This window comes from Callospermophilus lateralis, chromosome 17, assembly GCF_048772815.1.
Source record: "Callospermophilus lateralis isolate mCalLat2 chromosome 17, mCalLat2.hap1, whole genome shotgun sequence".
Taxonomy (NCBI): Eukaryota; Metazoa; Chordata; class Mammalia; order Rodentia; family Sciuridae; genus Callospermophilus; species Callospermophilus lateralis.
The window spans coordinates 45,531,665-45,543,746 of record NC_135321.1 but is presented as its reverse complement, the minus strand read 5'-3'; the positions used below and the strand labels follow the sequence as shown (position 1 = coordinate 45,543,746).

The 12,082-nt window shown below is 42.5% G+C and overlaps 1 protein-coding gene across 2 annotated transcripts in view; it reads left to right on the top strand.

The window, feature by feature from the left end:
• Lama3 (laminin subunit alpha 3) overlaps positions 1-11,756 on the top strand; it is a 231,364-nt gene extending 219,608 nt beyond the window's left edge. For both annotated transcript variants that reach the window (XM_076836560.2, XM_076836558.2), the window contains 7 exons: positions 1,712-1,895; positions 4,069-4,209; positions 6,752-6,911; positions 7,032-7,162; positions 9,053-9,146; positions 10,286-10,405; positions 11,169-11,756. In XM_076836560.2, the coding sequence (XP_076692675.2) occupies positions 1,712-1,895; positions 4,069-4,209; positions 6,752-6,911; positions 7,032-7,162; positions 9,053-9,146; positions 10,286-10,405; positions 11,169-11,314 (976 nt within the window). In that variant the 3' untranslated portion in view covers positions 11,315-11,756. The remainder of the gene's footprint in view (positions 1-1,711; positions 1,896-4,068; positions 4,210-6,751; positions 6,912-7,031; positions 7,163-9,052; positions 9,147-10,285; positions 10,406-11,168) is intronic.
• The last annotated feature ends 326 nt before the right edge of the window (positions 11,757-12,082 follow it).

The following is a 12,082-nucleotide window of genomic DNA, read 5'->3' as shown; positions in this document are numbered from 1 at the left end:
TGGGGAAACAGCTGTGAGCAGAACCAACCTCGTTTCTGCCCTTTGTACCTACATGTTAACCACAGTGAATGAGTGTTTTAGTTTGCTTTTCATCTCTGTGACCAAAATAACTGACAAGAACTATTTAGAGAAGGAAAAGTTTATTTTGGCTTATGAGGTTCAGTTGATGGATGGCTGACTCCATAGCTCTGGGCCCAGGATGAGGCAGAACAACATGGTGGAAGGGCTTGGCCAAGAAAGGCAGCTCAGGACATGATAGTGGGGAAGCAGAAAATGCTGTGCTCACCAGGGAGAAAATATAAACCCCAAAGTCACACCCTCAGTGACCTGCTTTCTCCAGTCACACCCTGTCTCTCTACATTTACCACCTGGTTAAGCCATATCACTGGATTAATCCACTGATGAGGTTACAGCTCTCATAATCTAAACATTTCACCTCTGAACATTCTTATACTATCTCACACATGAGTTTTTGGGGGTCATCCACATCTAAGCCATAACAACAGGTGATGATACCCATGTCGTCATCACATTTATCATGCTGTGCTTTTATGAACCCCTCTCAGTACACACATGTACCATAAACAACTCAAGGAATGGAACATCCATGGCTGCATTCCTAGAGCCCAGCATAATCCTTATACATGCTACATACTCATTAAATATTGTTGGATAGAGGGACAAGTTGTGAGTTTTCATAGAAAATAAAACTTGCTTAGCCAGATCGGCAATAATAAGGAACCCTCATGCAAATAAGCATTAACTTTCAACTCTGCTTTGACTCCATGGTATTTGCCTGATTCCATTTCCATCATAGGTGAACTATAAGGGTCAGAAAAGTGTGGGGTGGGTAGAGAAGGTGACTTTGTACCTCTGTGCCTTTTTGTTCAATATGTCTTACAGAAACAAATGCTTATCTAATGTTTGAATCACATCCTTGTCATCAAGCTGTCCCCTGCTTCTCCTACACTTCCCATGAATATACACAAAATAGGATGCATGTTCATTGGGTTTAAAGAGTTTAGGTTCCTTAGGCCAGTCACAGAAAGAGAAGTACTGTGTGATTGCATTTAAATGGGGGACCTAGAGCAATCAAATACACTGAGACGGGAAGTAGAATGGTGCTTGCCAAGGGCTAGGTAGAGAGGCAAACAGGGGATAGTTGTTGAAAGGGTAGTCATTTTCAGTTTTAGAAGATGAAAAGCATTCTGGAAATTGACTGTATATCATTATGAGTATTCTTAACACTACTGAACAATATGCTTAAAGTGGTTAAGATTGTACATTTTATATTATGTAAATTTTACCCTAATTTTCTTAATATATATATTCTTTGAAGTTCAGGCATGTTCTTTCTTGCCACATGCTAGGATTTATCCCATCAGCTAAATTTGCCACAGAAGTGCCTCATTATTCCCCCAAAGTGGCAAAGAACTTGTACCAAAAAAAAAAACTATTCATAGTTGGATTAGAATGTCTTCTGAAAGTTCCCAGAGAGACAGGTCAGTTAGTGTGTGTCTCACTTTTTTTGTTGTTTTTATTGTTGCCGCCCTGGGAATCAAGCCCAGGGTCTCATGCATGGTGCCTCACTTATGCATGTGACAAATGGGAGTTTCAGTGTTTGCTTCCCACCCGCTTTCCCAGATAAGAGAAGCTGAGAAATATTAAAAACCTCTGTTTTTCTTCATTGCCTGTTGCTCTTTTCCCATAGATCTCAATTTTCTGTGGACATGCAGACAACATCTGCCAAAGGGCTGGTGTTTTACACGGGCACCAGGAACTCCTTCATGGCTCTTTACCTGTCAAAAGGACGCCTGGTCTTTGCATTGGGAGCAGAAGGGAAAAAACTGAGGCTCAAGAGCAAAGAGAAATACAATGATGGGAAGTGGCACACGGTAAGCTGGGGCTGCACTACTGCAGGTTGAGCATGCCTCAAAATCCAGAATGTGTCAGAATCCTAGATTTTTAAAACACCAACTTGGCAAATGGAAAACTCCACATTGATCTCTTGTGATGGATCACAGTCAAAACACAGCCACATTAAAAGTAACTGTACCAAATTTCAGGGTATAGGTATAAGGTACATATGGAACATAAACGAATTTTGTGTTTAGGTTGGGTCCCATTCCCAAGATATCTCATTATGTTATGTGCCTATTCCAAAATCTGAAAAAAAAAAAATCTGAAATCTGTAACAAGCATTTTAGATAAGGGACATTCCACTGAACCTCTAGTTGTTGTGCAATTCACCATGCAAGTAGCCAAAAACACAAATTCCAACATTCTTCTCAGGCACTAAGGCATGGGCATAGGGAGAGCTAGTGTGGTTGAAGGCCCTGAGCATCTGCCTCTTTGGACTGGAGACTGCTGCACGTGCCTTGTGTGTGTGACACCCTATGTGCCAGGGTGCACTTGACCCACTGTTCTTCAGGCCCCGCCACACCATCCTGGGCTGCATCACTCCCCTGGCCTGCTTCCACCCCTGCTTCCTTGGCCATTGCTGTCCTCCAGGGCCAACTTCCAGGCTGCTAGACCTCTTTCTGGTCCTGGAACTGCCTTCCCCATAGCACAATTATGCAGATCTACATCTCCCACCTTCCTTCCAAAGAAGAATTTTTTAAAAAGAGAAGATCCACACCCTAGAATCCCAGCTTTGGCCCAAAGGCATCCCAGATGTCAAAAAGATACAGTAGAAATGCAGAAGGGAACTTTTTATTTTTTTTCCTAATAAGGAAACTGGTACTCAGAAAACTCAAGTGACCTAACTTGAGTCAAGTGAATGACTTTCACATGGTGATTCCACAAATGTTTCATGAGCTGCTCTCTTGGAGCATGTAAACAAAAATATCCTCAACTTCATGTCAGAAACTGGTGTCTTAAGAAAATACCAGAGCAAGGTTGGGAAATGACAAGGCAGGGTGGTGAGGGGCTATCTTCTACCTCAGGTCAGGTAGACAGGAAAGGCCTCCAGCAGGGAATGGTCTTCATATGAAATTATGGGAAACAGCAGAGGGAACAGCAAATAGGAAGGCCTTGAGTTGGAAGTTAGCTCAGTGAACAAATCACAAAGCAGTAAGGTTGGAGAAGGAGGCAAGGCCCGATCATTTAAGTCTTGAAAACCAAGTTAAGGACTTTGGATTTTATTCCAAGGGTCTCTGAAGTTTTTGAAGAGACTTAAGCTAGTGAAGAAGCAGAATTACAAGAATAAATTTATGTTTTGTTTTTGTTAAAAAAAAAAAACAACAAAAAACCTCTGTTTAGTTGAAGAAACTACAGGAGGGTAAGAGTAGAAGTGGGGGCCAGATGGATGTGATTGCCTTTGCCTAGAGAGGCTGAGGTGGAGGTGGAAAGAGGTGGGGGTCTCATGTGTTCTGAAGGCAGAGCCAGAGCGCTGGTTGGGGATTGCATGAGGGGAGTATCTGGGCCAGCAGTTGGGGTCAACAGCAGATCATTTCCTGAGATGGAGAAGCTAGAAAGGAGGTGGATGCGGCCAGAGAGGTAGCTGTTTAGGGCCAGAGAAGACTAGGAGCTCTATTGTAAGTGCCTTGGGGGCAGTGTCCAATCACACACTGTACCAGGTGTGTCTACAGAGGGTAGAGGGGTGTTAATGAAAGTCTCAGAGCCATGAGATGCAGAATCCATGACTTGTAGCCAAGAGTTGAAAACACTTGCCCCTCTTAGCAGAAGAGAAGGGGTTTCCACGTGCCCTGGAGCCCTGCCTAAGGGTGGTGGTGACTTCCACTCCTCAGCTCTATCAAACTGCTCCTTCTCTTGGTTGCAAAGATATTTGTTGGGTTTTATGCCTTTGGTTGTTCATCTTTTGTTTAAGTTTCCAAATCTCATTTTTTCGTATTATTTAGCTCACCTTTTTAGCTCAGTGTATTCAACATCTAATATATTCTCACAAAACCATGGTGATGATCATAAACAGGAAGAAAAGATCTGATTTTTAAAAGTTAGCTGAAAGTTAGAAAAACTTTTTTTTTAAATTTCCTATAACCAGTAATAAAATACAGCATCAATTGTCAGAGGTAAAGATTTGATTCATTTATTCTCTTTCCTCCAAAGGTGGCATTTGGGCAAGATGGTGGAAAGGGGTGCTTGGTTGTAGATGGGCTGAGGGCCCAGGAGGGGAGTTTGCCTGGAAATTCCACTGTTGGCACCAGAGAACAGATTTACCTGGGATCATCTCCATCAGGGAAGCCAAAGGTAACTGTAAATTTAAAATAATTCACTGTGTATCAGAACCATTATGATTACATGAGATATTTAAGAATTTCAAAATACTTTAAATGACTTTTTTTAATACCTAATGTTCACAATCAAAGGGAAGGTGCCCACTCCCCACACTGAAGCTTTGCTTTTTAAGGTGCAGGCTGAGACACAGACCCCCGAGAAATTGAATATGGAACTTTGGTGTGGCTTTATTATACACATGAGTCTCAGCTTCTAGCAAAACAGGTTTAAGGTTGTAGACCTAAAGAGATTTTGAATTAAGATAATGTATTCCAGGCTAATCTGCGCCACCTTCACTGTTCTCGCTGAACTTAGGCAAAGGATTTACTTCATGGTTTGCTCTCTCGTAATTTGTTATTGAATTTTAATGTGTTTTTAATGGGGTCTTTTTTTCTCTCTCAGAAATGGAAACCCGGTATCTTTTGCCATAAAGAGTAGGTAGCCATAAAAACAGATATGCAAAATAAAACAGAATTAGAAAAGTCTAACTGGGTATAATGGTCTATACCCTCTTCATTGGGAGAAAAAGGAGCTTGCCAAGCAATCAAGGGCTGTTTAAGATATATTAGCACAAAGCTGGAATGTGTCCCTTGTCCTCACCAGTGGACTAAAAGGAGCATTGCCAAAGGAAGAGGGCAGAGGTGTAGCTCATGGTAGAGAGTCTGCTTGCACACACAAAAAGGGAAATTCCAGAAAAATTTAACTGACTCAACATTTACTCGAATGCTGTTCAGTGTTTGAAATAACAGACTATCTCAAAAACCCCAGCTTGGGAATGCTGACTGAGGACAGTCAGGACTCCCTGTGTCTGCAGGGAAGAGAGGCTCTCCTCTGGGTTTCTCGGATTCTAAGGCTCTCTGAGGCCCCAGCCCAGGGCCAGCTGTGGGCATGCCTTCCCCATGCCTCTCTCCTCCCTCCTGGCCAGAGGGCAGATTGCACCTGTGATACCTGGGAAGGCCTGGTGCATGGTCTCTTCTCCCAGAGCTCCTTTTTCTCCTACAGAGGTAAGCCAAAACGGTCAATAACTCAGGCCTAGGAACTGTCTTCCACCTAAATGTAACTTCTACTCCTTTCCTCAAGAGCCTGTGGCACCTTGTGGTGTGTTTGCTTTTGATGAGACAGGGAGGGGCCAAGTTCAAATGTGAAACTGGAAAGGGACATAATATCTAATATCCTATTAGGTCTTCATCAGCTTGGACGCTAAAGCTCAGGCTGACCTAGCCAAAGCCAAGGTGTCTTCAGAGGGTACAGCCTGCCCACTTGCATTTTGGCCAGGGCTTAGGTCCAGGCCAGAACCCCAACAACCAAGAAAGCATTATCTTAATTTATTACATTCAGTAACTTTTACATGTATATCATAATAGAAAACATATGTATATTGCAATGCAATATATGTGTACAATATAATCTGTAATATGTAACATATTCAGTGCTAAAGAGGATCCTCAATACTAATGTTTACTGTTTTCTAACCTTTGTAGATATTTGTCTCTCAGAGAAATCACAGGAATGAGTAGTTATTCAAGGCCACATCCTGGGGAGTCTGCACTTGGTCTCAGACACAGGTGTTTCATTGTCATGTGACAACATAACAAATCTTAAGAAACTAACAACTTTATAAAAAAAAAAAAAAAGAAACTAAAAACTTCACGAGGAGGCCAATCAGCAGCTTATGGTTGACACTGGTACCACATGCATCTCTAATATCACCTCTCTTATGTCTAGAGTCCAGGGTTCTAAAAGCATTTATTGTAGAAGGGAGATAAGGGATTTTATTCAATGATTCTTAAACTTTTTTTAGAATTTTATAAATATTTTGAGAATTTTCCTAATCCTTATGGTCCTTCTTCCCAGAAAAATGAGAATATCTGGTACCAGAGGTTACAAATCCTAAAAAGCCCATCTGTGGGCCCAGGTGAGGAGCCCCAGTTCCAGGCCAGCTTCAGGCAGGCAAGGATCCCCACCAGGCCTCTGATGATGCACAGGGCGTCTTATTTTAACTCCAGCATTCGTGATTTGTCGGAAGGACACTGAGCCTAACGGTGTAGGGAGCGGTTTTGCACTTTATTATTTTTGGAACATTCTGGCCTCGTTTTTCAATCAGCTGCCCTGCATTAAGCTAGCACATTGGCTCAGAAAACCCAAAGAAGTGGTTTTATTCCTACAAAGAGTCGAGGAGCTCTGTGAACGGTGGGGTGGAAATTTCCCCCTGTTGTGGCTCAGTCTGGATGGACCAGGGTCAGGTGGATCCTCCTCCTCCTTCTTCTTCCAACACAAGTTGGAAGCCTTCTCTGCCTCTCCCTCCTACACACCCTGCTTGGTTTGGTGACACCTTCAGATTTGGACCACACACCACACATGTGGTGTGCAGGTTTTTCTTGATACTGTGGGCAGGAAGCCAAATGGCACAGGAAGGCCCACCTGACTTTTTCAGACTGAAGTGCCCTTCACGTTGGCCACCCCTGCATTTCTGAGAGTTGTAATAATGAATTCTTTCTTTTCTGCTTGGTTACAGAGCCTCCCCCAAAACAGCTTTGTGGGATGCCTGAGGAACTTTCAGTTGGATTTAACACCCTTGGACTCCCCTTCTGCGAGCTTTGGGGTATCTCCTTGCTTGGGAGGCTCTTTAGAGAAAGGCATTTATTTCTCCCAAGGAGGAGGTCACATCATCCTAGGTAAGAAGCAGTTTAGTGGAGTTCATGTCTCCATGTCTTGAGAACCATTTTTATTCTTTAATTATGATGTTTTAATTGTTATTTGTTTTTTTGTTTGTTTGTTTTGTTTTGTTTTAAAAGCTAATTCTGTGTTGTTGGGGCCAGAATTTAAGCTTGTTTTCAGCATCCGCCCCAGAAGTCTTACTGGAATCCTAATCCACATCGGAAGTCAGCCAGGACAGCACTTAAGTGTTTATATGGAGGCAGGAAAGGTAGGTGGCCATTTGATAATGTGGTAAGGGTAGATGGCAACCAGATCTCAATTCTGGAGATCATGGTAGCTGAAGTTACAGGAGAAGGTGGAGCTCATATTTAAAAGACCTGGCTTTGAGGCTGCCTTACTATTTTCCATTAGCAAGGAATTTGTCATCATGTTATCTCATCTTTATTTTCAAAACTGGGAAAACTCTAACAAGTTGGGCTGAATTCCAGATACACCACTTAGTTGTAGGGCCCTGGGGAAGTTGTGAAACTCTTCAGCTCACTTGCAGCATCTATAAAATGTGAACAATAATTCTTATTTCCTGGGTTGCCATGGACCCCATAAATGTTCATTTTCCCTTCTTCTCTTCATCCTCATCACATCTCTACTTTTATTCAGAAGTGTAGGCCCAGAATCAATAGGGTATGTCCTCCTACCGGCTGTCTCTACCATGGGACACCTGTGCCCATGGTCCTCTGCCCATGGAATCTGTTCTGTATCCAACTTCATTATCTACACAATGCCAATCCTCTGCTCTCCACAACCAGCGGCTCTCTGGGTCCCACTCTGACTATCCTTTGGTTTTTCATGGATTCCTTCCTCGGTTTATGCTTTTGCTATCTCTCCCCTCTCATCACTCCCAGTTGGATGTAATGCCCTTGGATTCCCCTTCTGCAAGCTTTGGGGTATCTCCTTGCTTGGGAGGCTCTTTAGAGAAAGGCATTTATTTCTCAACCACCCGGCATGTCTCCTTCCTTCTCAGAGAATTCTCTTGAAAATATTCTTCCAGGAAGTCTTTCATAGTCTTCAAGTCAAAGATTGCTGCTATGCCATTTTCTTTCATCTCTGTTCTTCCACAGCTTTGTGGGAAAAGTGCCAGAAGAGAATAAAATGGACCAAACTCCTAGATCAGTGTGTGTGTGGTGGTGGGGGGGGATTGTGTTTAGTGCTGCAGATTGAACCACTAAGCAAGTTTTTTACATGCTAAGCAAGTGCTTTACCGCTGAGCCACATCCCCAGCCCCTGGAACAATTTACCATTGAGTCTGAATAGATCTCCAGTTGCCCAGAGGAACAAGCAACTACCTATCTTTGGGTAGATGAGACAAGGCTGAATTTTCAGAGGAAGGGTTGGAGAAGGTGTCCAGCGGGAGTTTGTGGATAGGAAATAATCTCAAGAAAACAGTATCAAGACCCAATGACCTTCAGGCCATCGGTGACATTGTTGACCTCAAGAGCTGCCTGTGAATAGATGGCTGCGTTTAACTAAAGACAGACTAAATGTAAATTATTTACAATGACACTTACTCTGGTCCTCTCATTTCATTCACTTTAATTCAGCCCTTGAAAGATCTTGAAGGACCCCTGACTGGGAAGGTGGGATTCTGCACAAGACATTTTGAGTGCCTGATAACAAACATATATATTCCCAGTACAAAAGCAAACTGTTGGCTTGTTTTGTGTTTTATGTCTCTTGTTTTATGACGCTCTAGCTGTAATGTGTTCATGGGGTTGTTATTATTATCTGGCCCTTGCAGCAGTTTTGCCTTCCAATTTCCCATGATCTTCTCAACAGATTCACTGTCCCGTGTTAACCTTTGAGTAGGGTTGATGGGGATAGGGTTTGGATTGGGAGAGAACAAAGAGCTCATCACCACTGCCAGCAAGGTCAAGCTGGGTAGGATTTGCAGCTTGCTTGCCTGGGAGGGATGCAGCAGAGGGATTTTCAGGAGCCTTTGACCCCATCACTAGGTACAGGAATTGGGAACCACCATTCAACACACTTGTAGGGCTGTCTGCATGGGCCAGGCTTAGGGAAGGGAAGGGAAGAGAAAGAGGGCAGGGGAAAGTTGACTCGTCTCCCTTTTGGAAGGAAATAGCAACATGCATGTGTGTTCCAGGTCACTGCCTCTATAGACAGCGAAGCAGGTGGGACCGTGACATCAGTCACACCAAAGCAGTCTCTTTGTGATGGACAGTGGCACTCAGTGGCAGGTATGTCATCCAAAAGCCTATTGTTCATGTATTAAAACACTCTCTTTACTTCTGAATTGAATAGCCCAAAGATAGCTTCAGTCCATTCATCCATAGTACATGACCGAGGTCCACCCACCAGGTTAACATGTCCAATCTCTACCCCATCTGTGTTCAAATAGTTCAAGGCTGCTGCCTCCAGCTCTCCATAACAGTCTTAATTTTTTTTTCAAGGTAATCTAACATTGTGATTCATATTGGGACTCTGTAGTCAGTTCAGTCTCAGGCCTATCCTTTACCCTAGGTGACCTTGAGGAAGATAAGCTACTTAAGTGCTCTTTATATTCAGTTTCCTCACTGTAAAATTGAGATAAAAATGGTGCATGCCTCCTGGGTTGTGAACATGAAATGGGAAAATGTGTGTAAAGTACTTGGCCTACTTGTCTAATGCAGAGTGTGCTGCTTTTACTATTATATTATTAAAGCTCCTTGTAGTATTATTTTTTTAACAATCATTTAATGTTAATGCAAACTACTTAGACAAACCAAAGGTAAAGAGCAGCCCGATCCTCTCAAATAGAATCTGTTATTTTATTAATAACCTGTGGATATTCGTTTAGAGATATGTAAACCTGAATTGGCTAGAATGCCTTTTGTGAAAGGTGATCTTTTCCTGACTACTCGGAAAGCTAACTACATTGCAATTCGCTCAGATTGTCATCATGGGAGGAATTTGGTATCAAGAGTCAAAACTGTGTAGCTATCTTTGATGTCAGTTTTCAGAAATCAGTGCCTTTGTTAAAAAGTAGCTGAGATCAGTAGAAAGCAATGAAGTAAACTTGACTTCTGGAGACAGGAGACCAGGGTTTGAATCCCAGATCTCTAAACCAGGCCTTCTACTCAGGTCATAGAGAGTCACAGTCTCATATCTGGGAATGATAATGTCTTCCATGTAGATTCATTTTAAGAATTAACATTGCCTGGTATTAAGAAGTTAGTTGAATTTATTCCAAACCTGACAGAATGCCTACACACAGTGGCCCCAGGGGTTCTATGGGGATGAGTTTAAAATCAGGCCCATGGTGACACAATCATGTAGGTGTTAAGTAGTGGGAAGGGCTCTCATGTGACAGATCCAACCATTTTTTTTTCCTTTCCAGTCACCATCAAACAACACATCTTGCACCTAGAACTGGACACAGACAACAGCTACACAGCCGGACAGCTTACCTTACTGCCTGACAGCTCCCAAGAGACACTCCACATTGGAGGTGTCCCAGGTAACTCTGGTTCTGATTTCTTCTACACCCGCGTTACCCCATGTCAGCTCTCAACATTTTCTTTTTAACCCAATATATACCACGTCCAGCAGATGGGTAATTAACAGGGTAGCCTTTGGCTGGATGGTGGAGATGGTAAGGCCCTGCACTCTAGCATGTACTAACAATAGGGGCACATTTCAGGCAGTCCAGGCCACGTTACTGCTGCGTCCCCTTGACCCAAGCCTATAATTTATAAGCCTCTCTTAAGAGGTTACATTAACCCAGAAACCTGATATAAGTAAAGAACTAGGAAAGGGGCTGAAAAATGTGTCTCTCTTCCCTGAGCATTTAGTTTTACTGCTAAATTATGAGGCTTTCTGGGGACAGAATGGGAGGATCAGGTGGGCAGGGAGGGAATCGAGTTCAAGGCTGGAATTTTGCCTGGAAAGAGCCTTTTCATTCTTTATAGTTTTATGGCCTTCCACATAGTCTGGTTGTTAATTTTATAGGCCTTTCATGACCCATAAAAAGCAGCAGAGTTCAGAGTTATTATCTATTGATTGGGGCTGTGGAATCTCCTCTGAAGAACTTGAGTAGCCTCGCTGCCAATGTATCGCAGCAGTTGCAGAGTCAGATGTCAGTTAAAGGGGGGGAATGTCTGGGTGGGATGAGACCAGGGGTCCCTTCAGCTCTTTCTAATAAGATTCTCTTGCAAAACTCAGGGTGCATTCGTCTGACACTCTGAACTATTCACTGACTGCCTCTTGCTTTTCTCTTTCAGCCAATTTGCAGACACTGAAACTCCCAGTGTGGAAATCATTTTTTGGCTGTCTGAAGAATATACAAGTCAACCACATCCCTATTCCTGTTTCTGAAGCCACAGAAGTCCAGGGGTCTGTCAGTCTGAATGGCTGCCCTGACCACTAACCTCAGACTATCACCCAGCAAGGAAACTCACCTTCAAAAGCACTGCGGGAGGACCTGATTCGCCTCCCTACCCATTCAAGGTCATTCAAGGTGACTCAAGACACCATTAGGACAAGTTTGACAGCAGATCTAATTTTGAATTCCAACCACATAGACCCATCATTTGGGCATTTAATGCTAATTATGTATTTTATATTTTAAAAAAGTCTTGAAGAAGATAAATTGTTATTCAAGCATATACATGATGTTTTGGCAATATTATTTTCTACTACAAATTAAATGTCTTCCAAAGAACACCCCCCGACACACACACACACACATGTTTAAAACATAAATCTCTTTAGAGCACTTTAAAAATATGAAACTTTTACATATGTTAAAGGGTTATAATTTATGAAGTTAAATAAATGCAGTGTACTCTTCATATTATGATGCTTTATTAATGTAGAATCAGGGGCTTGATGGTCATTGTTAACTGTGTTAATTCTTTAACACATATACAATGTGCTACCTACAACATGGTTTTCTACAGTTATCAAGTACATTCTGGGAGATTCTGTGTGCTCAGTGTGTGAACTACAGTGAGGTATAAGAAGTAATTCCTACCCTTCAGGAATAAGTAATTCAAATGGGAAATAAAATCTTCATAAAATAGTAAGTCACAAATAGAATGACTGAGCTCACTAATTAGTGAAGCCCATGAGACCCTCAATCCTTACCTTCCCTGGTTCACTACCAACCAAGTTAGATTATGGTTATCAATTCCTT